Genomic DNA, 19805 nt, shown 5'->3' with positions numbered 1-19805 from the left:
TTCAAAGGAGTCCCAGGGGTTCAGGATGCATTCAAAAAGGCTACAGACTGAAGATGAATGGCAATCCATCAAGAAAGAGGGGAGCAGGTGTCCCTGGTTCCTTTCTCTTCCTAGTGAATACCCAGGGTAGGTGAGGGAGGGAGAAAGTGAGGTGCCCCTTTTTATTTCTTCTGTCCTTATATCCCCAAGACCTGGTGACCATCACAGGGTGCCACCCATGGATGTCAAAGCGGCTTTCCCCCATGTTAACAGGGGGGGCCTAGGAGGTGGAAATATCCACTCTTACCCACGTACGCCCTATCTCCCCTGCTGTCAGTAGCCTTCAAGTTCTCCAGACCTCATTTATGTCATGGATACCAGCATGATGTTTATCCATGAAACGGGAGACTTGGCTTAATTGGCAGGAATTAGTCATGCTCACCTGTGCTGTGCTTTTTAACTTCTGTTACCGTCTGCCTCTGGATCCCTCAGATCCAGTTTTTTTTTCTTAGGGCTTTGACCTGGAGTTGGGAATTGAGTTTGGGACCAAAAATGTGTCTCGGGGTTGTATGGACTCCTTATCGTAAGCCGAATGCTAAGGTGAAGCTGTGAAAGGAGTCCTCCTCTAAGGGAAAGAAAAGGACGCCCTGTGACACACCCAGATAACTGGTGGCTGTAGTTATGTTTGCTAAGATTTGGGTGCATGGAGCTTGGCTTTGGTTAGCTCCCTTGGTCTTACTTTCCCAAAAAAGAAACCTCTGGATGACGGGCACTCTATTTATTCCCACCACCTAGCAGGATTTGCAGGATAATTGCTTAGAACTAGAATATTGATTCAGATTTTTACATTACCTATCCCCCTTTGTTCTTTCTGGGCTGTAGTCAGAGATCTCTGGTTGGATCACAGGAATAAGCAGGGTTAGTTTTTAAACAAACTAGGCAGAAAACTTGAAAACAACCAGTGGGTCTAGAATTTAATGATGATAAGTTTTTAAACATAATTTATCTCTCTCCAGTCCTCAGTTTTCTTAAAAACAAACCATGATAGGACTGAGTTGTTTGCAAAATAGACTTTAGTCTTATACTTGGCTTGATTATTTGCGTGAAGTGCAGCAAGAATAATTATTTTTACAGAGGACTTTTAGATTGGCTTTGATGGAACTCTATTCCACAAGGAATCTCAGATAGGACTTTCTAAAGCCGAGCCCAGCTGTGGGTTTGTACCCTCAAATACCTGTGAGTTGGGTAAACTCCTCTCTTCTTGAGGTCCCAAGAGCATAGGGTTCCGGGGCCTGTTAAAAAGTGACACTTTTTACTCACCACAGATTAGGAACCCTGTACAGGGACTGTGTAGGCAAGGTATGAGGCCAGTTTTCCCAAGGAGCTTTTATCAGTTCTGCAAGTCAAGCTTGACTCCTTAAAAGGAAGCATACCCTTCCAGTCAAAGGCCTTGGTAAAACAACTAGTGTCTTCAGTTGTGTCCTGTTGCAAAGAAAATGGAATCTTATTGCACTGATGCAAACAACTATATTGTCATAAGTTAAGTATACTCACAACTAGTTTCCAAATTCTGGAGAAGCCAGGCAGAGAGAGAGAGACAAACATGCTCCAAATTTTGTTCACAGGAGTATACCTTACTCAATTATTAAAGGCTGTAAATAGTTCAAAATAAGTTTCCTTCACTCTGAAAAACAAAACGAGGATTGGCAATGGTCCAAGCGAAAGTCAAAACGATTACTTCAGTTTTGTATTCATTAAGTCCATCCAGTTAACTCTTGTTTTGCTTGATATTCATGAACATTTCAGCTCTTCATGAGTCCTGTTTGTTTTTTCTTTATTCTAATGTCACAATCTCCAAAGTTATCAGAAACCTGCATTTGAGAGCACCTGTGAAAGTTCTATGGCTGATTATAAACCATCTTTTGAAGAGGATGAAAACAAGACAATTGTCTGTGAATAACAAAATGTCCAGGGTAGTTACAGTCAGAAACAGAATTGACAAATAAATTTGGTTATCTCTGTGGTTTATAATAACTTAACATAACAACCTTAATTGTGATTGATAGCATATACTCATGATGGGGCCCTAAGATAATTTCTGATGGCCTGGGACTCCTTGGAAAAAACAGAAAAGGCACCACAGATTCCATTTTGATGGCCAAACACTAGAATTTTAGGAATCCTATACAATTTTGGAACATATATTAATATTATTCCCTAAAATATAACCTGAAGAAGATTAAACATAATTTTGGCAATCCCGTGTACCTAAACATGTCAGGTAATCCTGTTTACCTCTCTTCTGGATGTGCCAGGGGCCCTCTGTAGCATCCAAAAGCCAGGTGTCAGGAAAGACAATTTTGAAACTGAAGTTTGATTTTGGGAAGCCTGTTGAATATGTTAGAGGTTTAAAACATTTGATTTTATGAAATAGAATTCCAGATTACCATGTTATTTATTTTGCCAATATGGTGACTCAGAAAATTTAAAAAGCAAAAACCTTTTATAACCCTTTACAGATTTAGCTAAAGAGCAGATTGGTGCCTTAAGAGAGCCTTGTGCTTTTATTTCAATGCTCAATTTATGGAAAAGCCATATAATACCCTTTTGAATTTAATCAGTATGTTCACACAAGGAATTTTTTTTTGCAAGATCAATTTTTACAATCCTTCCACTACTTGTTTAAACATTTAGCTTTATCGTATCTAATTCAAAACAGTCCTTTAACCCTAGGCAAAAATGTACATTTTGATGACATCTGCATTTTACCAATAATTTTTAAGGCTGTTTTTATTTCTCAAAGATTAAAGTCATGTGAACTAAAAGGTACCACAGCTCTTCTTTCTTTTAAAAAAATTTGATCTAAGTGCTTATTTTCCTTTAGGCCAATTAATTAGAACTCTTGTTTATAGAGATCACACACACAACACATACATAACTACACAGGCAGAATAAGATCCAGTAGCTGTAAAGATTTTCTGTTCACCAATTTTGTAACTGGACAATTAGCCTCTGAGTGGGGCCCTTTAAGAGCAGGGCTAGGAAAGCATGTAGTTTCTAGGGCCTAGTAAACAGGTATAGCTAGAAGACAAAAACAGATTTTGAGAGGGATCCATCCACCTCTAATTCCTGGGGCTCCATTAGGAAAACAAAGGTCTCTCCCAAAATGGAATCCATGGAGCCTTTTCTGTTTTTCCCAAGGAGTCTCAGGCCATCAGAAATTATCTTAGGGCCCCTCATGCATGCATTAAGAGTGGCAAGACAAAATGGAGAAAAAGAATTCAGTTGACTGAGAAAAAAACCTTTTCCCAGCAAAGTAAGATCTAAGAAGAGAAAAACATAAAGGTTTTTTAAATATACTTATAACTTGGATATCCACTTTCAATTAAGCTGAGCGCTTTTAAAGAAAATCCTTTTAAGTCCCTTATTACCTGACATTAGCCATGCAAAGTGGCCAGTATTTCTGACTTCCAAACTTTACCAAAGGTAACCTCCCAGGTGCTCAGAGAAAGGAAAATTCAAGGTGGTTCATGGAGGGGAAGAGAATCAACAAATGGCTAAGGTCACACAGATATCAAACCAGAAAGGACTCATCCCTTAAGCCAGGATTGAATCCAGGCCACCACTGTAAAATGGCAGAGACTAAAACAAAGCACTGGGCACGTGGTTACAGGCCATGCTTCCAGGGACATAAAACAAGATCGAGGCCTGCAGCAAAGTTTGCCATTGACCGGTTTGCTGGGCTGGTTTTAACAGTGGACCTATGGAGTCCTAGGCCAATATCCCATCCTAAGGTACCCCTCTTTCTGACAGAGCCATACAGAAAGACATGGAAAGCACACCAGCTTGGTTACAGCTTAAGACCAACCTCACAAATCCTTTTTCATAATTGAAACCTTACAGAGAATATAAACAGTGATAGTTGGGGTCTTGGCCTAGTAAAACATCTTAAAAAAAAAAAAAAAAAAGCCTCTCACGTAAAAGTTAATCCCTGGTGGAAAAAAGAAAAAAAAGCTTAAATGCAGGGCTTGAAAGATGCCTGAAGGGAGAACCTCTTATTCTTATGCAAATGAATTTCTGCAACAGGGAGAGAAATCTTTAATTGCTGTTTCTTCCCTGGGGCTTGGACCTGGCTGGGCCCCTTGGCTAGGGGAGGGGAAGACTCTGTGGGCATGTGGTGGGGAACCCTAGCCAGCCAGCCAAGTGGGGGCCTTGGGCCATGCACGTCAGCCCCACCTGGGAGGGGAGGGATGCAAGGAACTGCCGCTCGCCCCACTTGCCTGTCCATCCTACACATAAGCCTGCAGCCACTGGGTTGGGGGTAGAACACCCCCAATATTATAAAACAAAAGATAGGTGCTATTACAGTCTCAAAAAAAGAAGGAAGATGCCACAGAAAGGCTGGGTTGGAATGAGGCCGACATTCCCTACCCCTCAGAGCAATGGAGGGTAGAAGGGGGCACAGTTTCCTCTACCCTCAGAAGAAGTCTGAGGGAAGGCTCAGAAACGAAAGGGAAAAATATTTTTTGGTTCACATTTTACTCACCTTTACTCATGTTCTTATACGGGCCACCAAAATGTTGCAGGATTTTTTGCTCCTTAGCTCAGCTAAAATCCAGGTTCTTGTCGCATGACCAGGAAAAATTAGGCACATGGATACATTGAAAGGTGAGAAGAGCAGAATTTATTAAAAGAAAGCTCTCAATGAAAAAAGGAGGTCCTGCCAACAGGCTCCCACCTCACAGATTGAATACCAGGCCACAACACACCAGCTGAAGAGGCCAGGCTTCTCTCCCTGCATAAGGCACAAATTGCCAGTGGTTCCACCCCATTCTCCCAGTGTGCATGTGGGCCCTTAGTCTGAGCCACTCCACATTGATTTATTTCCCTTATTGTGCATGTGTTGAGGGATGGAATTTGTCACCGTGGGCATGTTTAGGCAAGCCCCCTGTGCACAATGACCTGGGCAGCATTTGGCTGTCTCCTGTCTCTGTCACCATGAGACTAGGTGTTATAACCAGTAATAGGTTGGGATAGAATGAGAATAGGATCAAGGCCTGGGCTGTGGAGCACAGCATTGTTAAAGTCAGGGATCTGAGGAGGTTGAATGTAGTAGGCAACCCAGGAGCATGTTAGAGAAGAATAGGATTTCCATATTACAATATAAATGACCTTTAATAACTTTTTATTTTTTTTCTAGCTGAGTTACGCAGCGTGACAAATGGTCAGTCTAACCAACCAAGGTAAGAAGAAAAATATTCTTGATGAGCTCCCAAAGGACTAGGGATGGAATATTTTTAAAATAACCATTTAGCTTAGTAAACAGTACTTATTTCAAAATTTAACTTAGTCCTCAACCAGCTGGAAATGTGGGAAAATTACATATTACCTCTGCTCTCTCACTTTGCAGGCAAAATGATAGAATCAATAGCATAATTCTCCTTGGGAATGACTTATTTATTATTGCTAGTAAGAGGGAAATGAGAGACAAGCACTACTTGGAACTCCATGAAATGAACTCACACTCCCTTTGAGTTCAAGTAAAGGGTTGTGAAGGTGCCTATTGTCAAGTAAATCAGTAAAAGGTATAGGTCATGTGAGACTCTTTAAAAAGAGATAAATTTGGCCGGGTGCAGGGGCTTACGCCAGTAATCCCAGCACTTTGGGAGGCCAAGTTGAGCAGATAACCTGAGGTCAGGAGTTCAAGACCTGCCTGGCCAATATGGTGAAACCCTGTCTCTACTAAAAGTACAAAAATTAGCTGGGTGTGATGGCAGGTCCCTGTAATCCCAGCTACTTGGGAGGCTGAGGCAGGTGAATCAATTGAACCTGGGAGGTGGAGGTTGCAGTGAGCCAAGACTGCACCATTGCACTCCAGCCTGGGCAATGAGAACGAAACTTCATCTCAAAAAATAAAAGAGGTAAATTCGTATGGGATATGTCTTGGGCTTTGTTGGAGAAACTCATTATAGAAACATTACAGGCAATATGAGACTTGGATCCTTTTTCAGTTTTCTTCTTCAATAAACTGAACTGTTACTTTTTTTTTTTTTGTCTTTAGTAATGAAGGTGATGCCATCAAAGTGTTTGTGCGAATTCGTCCTCCTGCAGAAAGATCTGGGTCAGCTGATGGAGAGCAGAACTTATGCTTATCTATGCTCTCCTCCACGAGTCTCCGGCTGCACTCCAACCCTGAGCCCAAGACCTTCACGTTTGATCATGTTGCAGATGTGGATACCACTCAGGTAATGATAGTTAGAAACTTAACTTTTTTTTTTTTTTTGAAAAGGAGTCTCACTCTGTCACCAGGCTGGTGTGCAGTGGCATGATCTCGGCTCACTGCACCCTCCGCCTCCTGGGTTCGAGCGATCCTCCCGCCTCAGCCTCCCGAGTAGCTAGGACTACAGGTGTGTGCCACCATGCCTAGCTAATTTTTGTATTTTTAGTAGAGATGGGGTTTCACCATGTTGGCCAGGATGGTCTTGATCTCTCAACCTCGTGATCTGCCCGCCTCAGCCTCCCAAAGTGCTGGGATTACAGGTGTGAGCAACCTCGCTGGAAACTTTACTTTTTACCTGGAACATATAAGCCTTTGTTAGCTCTAAGAATTTTATTTCTTGGCCGGGTACAGTGGCTCATGCCTGTAATCCCAGCACTTTGGGAGGCTGAGGTGGGCGAATCACGAGGTCAGGAGATTGAGATCATCCTGGCTAGCACAGTGAAACCCCGTCTGTACTAAAAATACAAAAAATTAGCTGGTTGTGGTGGTGGGCACCTGTAGTCCCAGCTACTCGGGAGGCTGAGGCAAGAGAATGGCATGAACCCAGGAGGCGGAGCTTGCAGTGAGCGGAGATCGTACCACTGCACTCCAGACTGAGCAACAGAGTAAGACTCTGTCTCAAAAAGAAAAAAGAAAGAAAAAAGAATTTCTTTTCTGCGCTGGTCTCTTTTTAATTTCATCCGTCTCAAATAAGGAGACTGAAATATTCCATAAATATTTTAAATCTAATTTTATTAAATAGTATTCTCCTTTTTTCATCGAACTTTGTAGCAGAATGACAAAAGGCTCCTTTTTCTTTTCTCTCCCACTAAGTGATAGGAAATTATGGGCATAGTGGCACATGCCTGTTATCCCAGCTACTTGGAAGGCTAAGGCAGGAGGATCACTTCAGCCCAGGAGTTTGAGGCTGCAGTGAGCTATGATGGTGCCACTGCACTCCAGCCTTGGCAACAGAGCAAGATTCTATCTCTTAAAAAAATATCTGTGATGTTCATTGTAGTAGCCATTAGTTATATGTGGCTATTTAGATTTAAATTCATTAAATAAAACTTGAAAGTCAGTTCCTCATATACACTAGTCATATTAAAAGTGTGGCTCGTGCATCTGAGGCACTGGAGGTTAGTTAAGATGCACTTTTGGGAGCCAGTGGATGATTGAGAAGTACCGTTGAACTGCCTAATCTAAGGATTTAGGATTACCATGATGTCAACAACTGCTTTTCTAATTAAGGCCAACTTAATTAAGACCTAGTTAGTGCTATCCAATGGAACTTTCTGCAGTGATGGAAATGTTCTGTATCTGTGCTGTCTGTTACAATAGCCTCTAGCCAAATGTGAGTATATAAGTTTAAATTAATTAAAATTAAATCAAATTTAAAATTTAGTGCCTTAGATGCACTAGTCACATGTGGCTCTTGAGCACTTTTAAGATGGCTAGTGTGTATGAAGAACTGACTTTTAAGTTTAATTAATTTAAATCTAAATAGCTACATATAACTGATGGCTACTATACTGAACATCACAGATTTTTTTTTTTGTTTTGTAAGAGATGGGGTCTTGCTTTGTTGCCAAGGCTGGAGTGCACAAGTGATCCTCCTGCTTAGCCTCCCAAGTAGCTGTGATTACAGGCATGTGCTACTATGCTTGGCTAATTTTTTTTTCATTCCAGGATAAATCTCAGTTATGCCAAACTAAATTTTAAACTTTTTGTAGAGATGGAGTCTTACTATGTTCCCCAGGCTGGTCTCAAACTCCTGGCCTCAAGCAGTCCTCCCATCTTGGCCTCCCTAAGTGCTAGGATTACAGGTGTGAGCCACTTCACGCAGCCCATCACAGATCTTCAGTATTCCCTTATACATATGGATGTTTTTGGGCCGACATTTAGGTCTTTGGATCTTTTTTTTTATGTGGAGTATCGCTGGCCAATAGATAAGTAAAACGAGGGCTGGGTGCTGTGGCTCACGCCTGTAATCCCAGCACTTTGGGAGGTGGAGGTGAGTGGATCACGAGGTCAGGAGTTTGAGACTAGCCTGACCAACAGGGTGAAACTCCGTTTCTACTAAAAATAAAAAATTAGCCAGGCATGGTGGTGTGCACCTGTAGTCCCAGCTACACAGGAGGCCGAGGCAGGAGAATTGCTTGAACCTGGGAGGTGGAAGTTTCAGTGAGCCAAGATCGCACCATTGCACTAAAGGCAACAGAGCAAGACTCCATCTCAAAAGTAAATAAATAAAAATAAACAGTGTAGGTTTGGGAGTTCTTGCATTCTTAATAAGACTGCACCTCCTTATAGGTAAAAATGAAAATAAAATGGAGGTATTGACTGTTCAGTGCAAACTTATGAGAAAAATCACTGAAGAAGATGTACAGCCATTTATTTATGCTAGTACCAGTACAATATCTACATGCAATATGCTCTACAAAATTCTGTATAAAGTTTAGTTGTGTGCTTTAAATCTATAGTTGTATAGGAGATTAATAGATGTAATTATGTTTAAAGTTTAATCATCTTAAGATAGTTTAGCCTTTTTTCTGTGGTGGATGTTATCCATGTTATTACTAAGCAATTTTTTTCTGTTGCATTGTAGAATGTAATTTAGGAAAAATGTTTTCATTTTTATGATATGTTAACATGTTTGGTTACCTTTGTAGGAGTCTGTATTCTCAACTGTGGCTAAAAGCATTGTGGAGTCTTGCATGAGCGGTTATAATGGTACCATCTTTGCATAGTAAGTTGTTGACTGTGTCCTTATACATAGTACATGCTTGTATTATTTTCCTGTTGCTGTTGTAACAAATTACCACAAACATAGTGGCTTAAAACAACACAAATGTATTATCTTACAGTTCTGTAAGTGAAAAGTTCAATATGGGTCTCTCACAGGCTAAAATCAAGGCGTCAGCAGGGATGCAATTCTTTTGGCAGCCTTGTTCCTTTCTGGAACGTTTGTTTCTTTCTTTGCCTTTTTCAGCTGCTAGAGGCCACCCACATTACTTAGCTTACAGCCCTGTTTATCTTCAAAACCAACAACATGTAACTCTTTGACTCTTCTTCCTTAGTCACACCTCCCTCTGACAGCAGCTAAAAAAGGTTTTCTGATTTTAGGGACTCATGATTAGATTGGCCCCACCTGGCTATCAAGGTAGCAGGGATTACACTCCAAGGTAGAGGGGTAGTGTAGAGCAGAGTATCTGTCTGTCTATATATATATAACATTTTTTTGTAAGAAAGTTTGTCCAGCCAGGCGTGGTGGCTCACGCCTGTAATCCTAGCACTTTGGGAGGCCGAGGCGGGCGGGTCACTGGAGTTCAGGAGTTCAAGACCAGCCAGGCCAACATGGTGAGACCGCGTCTCTACTAAAAATACAAAAAAAATACCTGGGTGCGGTAGTGCTCACCTGTAGTCCCAGCTACTTGGGAGGCTGAGGCAGGAATCACTTGAACCCAGGAGGCGGAGGTTGCAGTGAGCTGAGATTGCACCACTGCACTCCAGCCTGGGTGACAGGGCGAGACTCGCCTCAAGAAAACAACAACAACAACAACAAAAAAGATTTGTCTGTTTTAGACATTTATTCAATTCTTTATATATTATGGATGTGCATTTATTTTATTCTTTAGGTTATAATCCAATACTAAAAATTATTTACCTTGTTGTTCCTGTTCCATCTTTGCCCAATGGGCCCTCCTTGAGGTTGGTTTTTGTGTCCCTTTGCTATAGCTCAACCTTTTGTTTTTTGAGCCCCTTCTTACTTTATGATGCTACAAGATGCTCTGGGCTTATCTTGTGTTTTCCCTGACCTACGCCTAGAATCAGCCATTTCACCCATGAACCCTAATTCCTTTTATTGGAGCATGGTATTTAGAAACCAAGATCTGGGCGCTAGGTGTGTTTGGTTTGTTGCTATTGGAATGCCATTGCTTCTAAGCCTTCTCAGCAGACAGAGCTAGGTAATACATGGCAGGGTGGGTATACTCTCTGGTTTACTGAGGACAATACCAATTGTCACATAATTATTAGTAGTGTCCTCTTCACTCTCAAGTGTCTGTTTGGACAATAATCTATAGGATTACCCTATTTATAGGGGACTCAATAATATCCATTTCTCATTCTGAGTTACTAAAGAACTTTTTTCCCTCTTTTCTTCCAGAAGAAGGGGGTAAAAAAACTATAGCATACTGTTTTCTAGTTTTGGGGGGCATTTAATGGAAAAGTAAATCCAAAATTCTGTTTTTGCTGTGAATCTAAGCTAAAGTCTTTTGATATCCTGATTGACATCTTTAAAATACAACTTTTTTTTTTTTTTTTTTTTTTTTTTTTTTAAAGATGGAGTCTTGTTATGTTGCCCAGTCCTGGAGTGCAGTGGCTATCCACAGCTGTGATTCTAGTGCACCACAGCCTGGAGCTCCTGGGCTCAAGCCATCTTCCTACTTCAGCCTCCTCAGTAGCTGGAACTGCCTGGCTTCAACGTTTTTACTTTTAGTTTTTTGTTACTCTTGTTTCTGTTAAGTGTGATAACAGGAGATATGACATTGCACGAAACCTATAGCATAAGAATTTTTTTATTGCTTTATATTTAAATGAAGAGATTTTAGTATCTTTTAAAGACAAAGAATTTAGGAAAGGAAATACTGTATTACTTAGCATACCAAAAATTGGAAACAAAAGTTCATTTGATTCTGGTTAAATAAATTATGGTGGTGCAAGATGCTACATGATCCCAAACCCATGGAGTACTGTGTAGCTATTAAAAATAATGAGGCAGACCTCTATTGCTGACCTAGAAAGAGATCTGAGGTAAAATTAAGGGAAAAATAGGTTGCAAAGCAGTGTGAAGAGCATCATCCCAATTTTGGTAAATAAAAATTAAATGAAAACTCTGATGGCTATGTTTGTGTAATATGGAAGCATTTGCCAATTAACAGCAGTTAGCTCTTTGTAGGGAGATTGGAGAGAAAGGAGGCGGATCATTCACTTTTTATCTAATAGAATTTAAAAATGGAAAGAAAATAAGCTAACTTTTTGTAGAGAAAACCTATACACTAGTATCATAATAGGAGGAGTAATCTTTTAATTTTATGTGTAAAAATAATATGTAAACATTTTTTACAGTGGACAGACTGGCTCAGGGAAGACATTTACTATGATGGGTAAGTAAATATTAACTTTTGTTGGCTTAATCTACTCTTTCTGTGATAACAGTAATGTATAACATTTTGGGGAAAGGCATAATTCTATATATGTTGTTGATCTCTTGAAATTAGGGAGATTCCCTAGGCTTCTGCCAAGTTGTGAGTTCTTTGCTAGGAAAGTCCATGTGTTAATCATGTTTGCAGCTATGTTTCCAGCTCAATGCCTGGCACAGAGTGGTGCTGAATAAACAGTTTTTCAGTAGGATTTAATGAATTTGTATATGTTTATACACCTGTATAACCACTAACCAGATCAAGATTCCTGGTCAGTAACTACCAAACCCTGTCCCCTGGAATGCCAATTACTCTGATTTCTGTCATCATTAATATTGCTTGTTTTTGATCCTCTACAAATAATATTTTATTGTGTATCTGTTGTTTCTGGTGTCTTTTAGTGTTAAGTTTCTGCGATTCACTCATGTTGTTGCATGTAGTAGTAGTTTATTTATATTACTGTATAATATTGTATGAATATACTACACATTTTCCAGTCTACTGTTGATAGACATTTGGATTATTTCAACTTTTCAACCATATGAATAATGTTGCTGTGAACATCTTATGTCTTTTGAAATAATTTATGTTGGATATGTATCCAGGAGAATTGCTGGATCATAGGATATATGTATATTTAGCTTTAGTAGATTCTGCCCAGCAGTTTCCCAAAGTGATTATCTCAGTAGTATATGGAAGTTCCAGTTGCTCCACTTCCTTATATGTACTTGAAATTGTCAATTTAAAAAATTTTTAGCCATTCTTGAGCATGTATAGTATTATCTTATTGTGTTTATTTCTATTGACAACTGAATACCTTTCATAGGTTTAATTCAATATATCAATAGCCTGTCTGTTGAAATGCCCATTCAAGCTTTTTTCTTCCATTTAAAAAATTAGCTTGACTTTTTCTTACTCATTTGTGGATATTCCTTATAAAACAGAGAAGTTAGCCTTTTGTCCATGATATGGATTCCAGATTTCTCTCTAGATTTTTCTCTAGATTTTTCATTTGTCTTTTGACTTACTCAAGGTTTTTTTTTCCTATGCTAAAGTTTTATTTTACATGGCTGAATTTGTTTCTTTTCTTTTTTTCCTTTTTATTTTTTTTGAGATGGAGCCTCCCTGTGTCACCTAGGCTAGAGTGCAGTGGTGCAATCTTGGCTCGCTGCAACCTCCGCCTCCTGGGTTTAAGGCTATTCTCCAGCCTCAGCTTCCCAAGTAGCTGGGATTACAGGCATACGCCACCACACCTGGCTAATTTTTGTATATTTAGTAGAGATGGGGGGGGGGGTCTCACCATGTTGGCCAGGCTGGTCTCGAACTCCTGATCTCAAGTGATCCACCTGCGTTGGCCTCCCAAAGTGCTGGGGTTATAGGCAGAAGCCACTGCATCTGGCTTCTTTTTCTTCTTTAATGGCTTCTGAATTGTGAGTTGTAGTAAGAAAGGTCTTCCTCTCTCTCTGAGGTTATAACAACAACAACAACAAATAATTGAATACTTGTACTTACAGTATGCCCAGTACTCTTCAAGACACTGTTGGTTTACTTGAATACAAGGCAGTGTCCTGGCTCTGGTGGACCTTTTGATTCTTAGGCAGGGGGAATACACAATTAAAAGCAAATACACCTCTAGAAATTATGCGAGAGGTAGTAAGTGCTATGAATTAAAATAAAGCAATGTAAAGGGATGGAAAAAAGTAGAGGGTGCTATTTTAGGTGGTGGGTCAGGAAAGACCTCTCAGGAGGTGACCTTTGGAGTTATTAAGTGAAATGAGAGTGAACCATGAGACTGTCCAAGAGAATAATCTTACAGGCAGAGGAACAGCAGTTGCACAGGCCCTGAGGTGGGCGCACACCTAAGGATGTTTGAAGACCAGCAGAAGATCCATTGAGAGTGGAGTTTTCCAGGATAAGGGGCTGGTAGCATGGGAAGTCGGAGCTATACCCTAGGCCAGGTCATATAGGCCGTGAGGATTTTGGATTTTGTTTTGAATATGATGTGACATTATTGAAAGTGCTCTTTTTTAAAATAAACAAATAGGAAGTACATGATCTGATATATAATTAAAAGGATTACTCAGGCAGCTAAATGGAATAAAGACTATTAGGGGATAGAGCAGGATTAGGAGATACTGCAGTGGGTTAGGCAAGAGATGATGAAGGTAACTAAAGATTTGTTGAATCTTTGTCTTAGTCTATTTGTGTTGCTGTAAAGGAATACCTGAGGCTGGGTAATTTATAAAGAAAAGAGGTTTACTTGGCTCACAGTTCTGCAGGTCATAGAGGAAGCATGGCACCAGCATCTGCTCGGCTTCTGGTGAGGGCCTCATGCTGCTTCAACTCATGGCAGAAGACAAAGGGGAATGGGCATGCAGGGATTACATGGTGAGAGAGGAAAGTGAGAGAGAGAGAGAGAGAGAGAGAGACAGAGAGAGACAGAGAGAGAGAGAGAGATGAGGAGGTGCCAGGCTGTCTCCAACAACTAGTTCTCTTGGGAAATAAGAGAACTCACTCCCATGAGAATGGCACCAAGCCTTTCATGAGAGGTTGTGCCCCCCACACTCCATGACCCAAAAATGTCCCAGCAGGCGACACTTCCAACAGTGGGGATCAAATTTCAACATGAGAACTGGGGCCAAATATATCAAATTGATCTTTGTATAATATATTCTTCAATGGGAAAATGATGTAAAATTATCTACATGTTCTATATTCATTCTCTTTATTTATTTACTTGCATTTTTCTACCTCTGTTATATATTTCTTAAGCTACAGGTTACAAGGACCATTTTAAATATTCCAGGTGTGGTACAAGGCCTTCTACCAAAGAAAACTATTATATTTTAAAATTTATTCTGTATTTTTCTTGTGCATATCAGCATTTTGTTCCTTTGGTCTCTAAGGCATACTTCAATATTTTGATTGTTAAATAGATCTAGATCTTTTCTAGCTATATATATTTTTCTGGTAAATATTGCTATAACTTGAATTAGAATTCCTTAGAATCCTGCTATTTACATATCCACTCTTCCTTTTCCCAGTGTAACAAAATAGAGACTCTGCATTTTTCTGTCTACGTGGAAGTCTTGTAAGATATTCTTACAGTACTTTCCTTACCAGCTTGGCTTTTATTGCCTAATTAAAAAAAAATCAGCTAGCTAATCCTGATATTTAGTACTTAATGTGTTTACAGCACTAACATGGCTCTAAGTGCTTTCCCTTTACACTCTCAGTTAATTCTTTTTTTTTTTTTTGAGATGGAGTCTCACTCTGTCGCCCAGGCTAGAGTGCAGTGGTGCCATCTCGGCTCACTGCAAGCTCTGCCTCCAGGTTAACGCCATTCTCCTGCCTCAGCCTCTCTGAGTAGCTGGGACTACAGGCACCCGCCACCACGCCTGGCTAATTTTTTTTTTTGTATTTTTAGTAGCGGTGGGATTTCACCGTGGTCTCGATCTCCTGACCTTGTGATCCGCCCGCCTCAGCCTCCCAAAGTGCTGGGATTACAAGCGTGAGCCACTGCGCCCGGCCTCTCAGTTAATTCTTTCCAATAACCCTATTTGGTATTTATTACCATTATTATCCCCATTTTGTGATTGAGAACTCTGCAGCTTAAGAGGGATTTAGTAATTAGCCTATGGCCACACAGTATGGGGCCAAGGCCTGGAGCACAGGTCAGTCTATGAGACCAAATGTGCTGCAATAAAGTACAATTATTTGATATTCCTGCAGATTTTGGTACCTGGCAGTTGGAAAAATTTCAATTTCTCTCACAGACCTAAATTTAACTTGCTTGGAGCACAAGTAGGAAACTGATTATATGGTGTATCGTCTAATTTCTGTGTAAATTGCCATTTTGAAAGACTCTTGGAATAGAATAAAAATCCAGTGTTTATTTTTTCATTTTTTTAGGACCATCTGAGTCTGATAATTTTTCTCATAACCTGAGAGGAGTAATCCCACGAAGTTTTGAATATTTGTTTTCCTTAATTGATCGTGAAAAAGAAAAGGTAAAACAATGTAAAAATAAAGTGGTTCTATGAAATGTCTAATTTTGAATAGGTAGCTACTGATAATTAGCTCGTGATACATGGTGGAGCATGGATGGTACTCTACAATATGAATAGACTAGTGTGGTATAAAAAAAGCCTTTCAATTCTGAGGATAATATTAAGGATTCTGAGTTGTTTTATCTCAATTGAGTTTTTAGTTTATAAAACATGCATTATCCTTTATCCCAAATTGCTGGTTTACAAGAAAGGAAAATAGTGCTTCTAAGGCTCTCAAAAAAAGATTTTGTAAGAGAGAAACTGTAAAGAAAATCTCAACTGAGGAAAACAGATACATTAATACACTAAGCCTAATCATCTACCTGTACCTAGGCTCACAGGTGACTGCAGGTGTCCCTAAATCCTCATGACATCCAGCAGTGATGGACTCATCCTCACCACCTTTGTAGCACCTGCTACTGCCTTCCATGATCTTTGTGCTCCACATGTGGTATGGCTCCATCACCATTGGGATATGGTCTTTCCTCTTGCATTGGCTCCCAGGTTGGGCCTTCTCACAGTTGTGCTGATTTAGCTTGGTGAATTCGGGGCTTAGAACCATTAGTGTTTTATGTTCCATTACTTGTGTACCAAAGAAACTTATATATAACATTGGCTTACCATTTACTCCTTTGCAGAAATCACCTATCTATGACACTGAAATTAGACACACAGATTATGTGGCAGTGAAATAATTTAGTACCATGCATTTCTATGGTTTAAAATCCTATAAAGTCTTTTAAAATAAATTATTTTCAATCGTTTGAAGAACATAACACTTGTTTCAAATAAAACTTTATGAGGACATCAAATATATAAGACAGACAAAAATGGAATTTCCCAACTGGACTGCTCAATTCTCCTCCCCCTGTATTAGCTCCCAGGCACCTGTGGAGGCCTCTAGGGTGCCTGGGACCACAGTTTGATGCAGCTCTAAAATATAATGATGTGTTAAAACTAGTTATCAGCTGAGCGCGGTGGCTCACGCCTGTAATCCCAGCACTTTGGGAGGCCGAGGCGAATCACGAGGTCAGGAGATCGAGACCATCCTGGCTAACACAGTGAAACCCCGTCTCTACTAAAAATACAAAAAATTAGCTGGGCGTGGTGACGGGCGCCTGTAGTCCCAGCTACTCAGGAGGCTGAGGCAGGAGAATGGCGTGAACCCGGGAGGCAGAGCTTGCAGTGAGCGGAGATCGCACCAGTGCACTGCAGCCTGGGCAACAGAGCGAGACTCCATCTCAAACAAAACAAAACAAAACAAAAAAACTAGTTATCTAGATATTTTTACTTTTAGGTATCTTATATTGTATTAAAGGATAATAGCATAGGAAATTTACATCTTGTGAAGCGAGTGCAAAATTAATGCTCATGAAAACTAGGTATGAACACATGAAAATAATGTATCTAAACGAGGCTTCTTTTTTACAGGCTGGAGCTGGAAAGAGTTTCCTTTGTAAGTGTTCCTTTATTGAAATCTACAACGAGCAGATATATGACCTACTGGACTCTGCATCGGCTGGACTGTACTTAAGGGAGCATATCAAGAAGGGAGTCTTTGTTGTTGGTGCGGTGGAGCAGGTGGTAACCTCAGCTGCTGAAGCCTATCAGGTACCCTGCCATGAGTACTTATTTGGTGCTTAGGCAACAAACCTGCTGTGAAATCACCCCAATCTCAAAAAAGTAACAACTGAGGTGCCAAAAATATGTCATAAAGGCATAATACAGAATGTTCATGAGAAGTAAAGAGAAAATAATATGGCAGTATTTTCTATTCCAAGAGTCTTTCAAAATGGCAACCTCGAAAGGGCAATTTATACAGAAATAAGGTGATACATTGTATAATCAGTTTCTTACTTGTCCATATGTTTTTAGTGGTTCCTCCTGGGAGATGCCTGTTTGAGGGGCTTCTGGGAACTCTGGCCTTTAAACTAGCTGGCCCTTCTTTTCTACGTTGCTTGCTTGTTAGGTGTCAAAAGCTAACTTATCTTGAGCATTCAGCTCAGGACAAGCAAACCTCTTGACAGGAATTTACAAAATATTCTAGATAAGTATTTATGAAATCTGATCTGGCCTAATGGTTTGAAAGTTTTTTATTATGAAGCATTTGACACATATGAAATATTGCCACAAGCATGTAAGTTACCAAGCATAATGTTAAAGTGAGCTTTCAGGAGGCTTTTAGACAATTTAAAGACCCTAGTATCACCAGTACTATCCTATCTACTGGTGATATTTGGTTCTTTAAATATACTATAAATAGGTAAATAGGATACCTGTCCTCCCTATCCCATATCCCTGGCTCTTCCCCAAAACTAAGCACTAAGTTGAATGTCATTATCATTTTCTTCCACTTTTAAATCACATATGTATGTGGTTTCGCCTGTTTTTGAGTTTGAAAAAACACATATTTAGCGTTCTATGACTTTTAAAACTCAATGTGGTTTATGAAATCTACATTGCATTTCATTTATTTTCACTGCTGTATGATATTTTATAATTTATTCTCTAATCTTCAACAAGTCTCTCTTTAAATTGAGACTCGCCCTGGCAAGAGACAGGTTGTACATGTGACCTAGTATGTGTATACATACATACTCAAAAAATTGTGTTGGGTTTTTTATTGGAATTACATTGCAGTTATATGCCAGTCTGGAGGGATTAACAGTTTTTTTTTTACAATGTTTTACAATATTCAGTCCATACATTAGCATGGCATGTCTCCTCTTTTATTTAGATCTTTAATGTCTTGCAATATAATTTTAATAATTTTCATCATAAAAGTCATACATACTTTTTGTTAACTTTATTCCAGTATACCTTATGTTTTTAGTTGCTCTTATAATCTCTTTTATTTTCATTTTTATTTATTTTTTATTTGTTTTTTGGAGACACAATCTTGCTGTCGCCCAGGCTGGAGTGCAGTGGCGCAATCTCGGCTCACTGCAACCTCCGCCTCCTAGGTTCAAGCAATTCTCGTGCCTTAGCCTCCCAAGTAGGTGAGACTACAGGCGCGCACTACCATGCCTGGCTAATTTTTTGTATTTTAGGAGAGACAGGGTTTCACCATGTTGCCCAGGCTGGTCTTGAACTCCAGAGCTCAGGCAATCCACCTGCCTTGGCCTCCCAAAGTGCTAGGATTATAGGCATGAGCTACCGTGCCCGGCACATAATCTCTTTTTTAAATTACATTTAGTGTTTGGTGTGTATAGAAATGCAGTTGATTTTTATAAGATGCCTTTATAATCAGCCACCTTGCTAACTGTCTTAAAAAATCAAGAATGTGTGTTAAAGTTTTGTTTGATGCTTTTTCCACCATTGTTGAGATAATCTTGTGCTTTTTCTTCTTTAACATGTTAACACGATAAAGTACTCGATTAAGATTTGCTATTATTTTGTTTAGTATTTTTCATAAATTTAAAAAATTGAGATCAATCTGTAATTTCCTTTGTCCTATTCCTTTTTTTTTTTTTTTTTTGAGACAGGGTCTTGCTCTGTCACCCAGGCCAGGGTACAAGTGGCACAATCATGGCTCACTGCAGCCTTGACTTCCTGGGCTTAACAGATCCTCCCACCTCAACCTCCCTAGTAGCTGAGACTACAAGTGCACAGCATTATGTCTGGCTGATTTTTGAATGTTTTTGTAGAGATGAGGTTTAGCCATTTGTCCAGGCCGGTCTTGAACTCCTGGGCTCAAGCATTTCACCTTGCCTCAGCCCCCCACTATAGGCGTGGGACACTGCGCCCGGCCCTATTCTCTTTGTCTTGTTTTATTATCAACGTTACTTGTTTTCTGAAAGTATTTATGCCTGGGATGACTTACTCTTAGAATATATAGTAGAACTCATCTACAAAATTATCTGGGTCTTGTGAGATTTTTAACTACAAAACAATATTTTAATAGAGCCATGCAGCCATTTTATTTCTTCTTGCGTCAGTGTTAGTAAGTTATGTATTTTAGAAAAATTTCAATTTCCTCTTAGTTTTCAAGTATATTGGCATAAAGTTGTTCCTAGTATTCACATTTTTACTATCTTTGCCATAACTGCCATTTTGTTTCCTTTTTACACAGTTGTTATTGTTTATATGGACTTGCTCTTTAATATTTTCTTTGTTTTCAGTTTATCCTGGGTTTATCATGCTGTTCTTTTTCCAACTTCTTAAGCTGGATATTTACTCATGTTGGCATTTCTTTTGTGATATAAGTATTTAATACTTATATTTTTTATAAATTTTTATAAATTTATAAATTTTTACTTCTTAATTCTTCTTTAACTTCACACAAGTTTTAATATTTTAATTGTCGTGTAGATC

The 19805-nt window shown here is 39.5% G+C and overlaps 1 protein-coding gene across 2 annotated transcripts in view; it reads left to right on the top strand.

Annotated features, from left to right (window-relative positions):
* The window catches only part of KIF15 (kinesin family member 15), an 89441-nt gene that overhangs the window by 7433 nt on the left and 62203 nt on the right, over window positions 1-19805 (top strand). The window contains exons 2-7 of one of the 2 annotated variants that reach the window (XM_030811982.1): window positions 5180-5222; window positions 6041-6224; window positions 8911-8987; window positions 11369-11406; window positions 15355-15452; window positions 16923-17102. In XM_030811982.1, coding sequence (XP_030667842.1) covers window positions 5180-5222; window positions 6041-6224; window positions 8911-8987; window positions 11369-11406; window positions 15355-15452; window positions 16923-17102 — 620 coding nt within the window. The remainder of the gene's footprint in view (window positions 1-5179; window positions 5223-6040; window positions 6225-8910; window positions 8988-11368; window positions 11407-15354; window positions 15453-16922; window positions 17103-19805) is intronic. The other variant, XM_030811983.1, reaches the window with a different exon arrangement.

The sequence above is a fragment of the Nomascus leucogenys genome, chromosome 4 (genome assembly GCF_006542625.1).
Source record: "Nomascus leucogenys isolate Asia chromosome 4, Asia_NLE_v1, whole genome shotgun sequence".
NCBI lineage: Eukaryota > Metazoa > Chordata > Mammalia > Primates > Hylobatidae > Nomascus > Nomascus leucogenys.
This window is presented reverse-complemented; position numbering and strand designations above follow the sequence as displayed.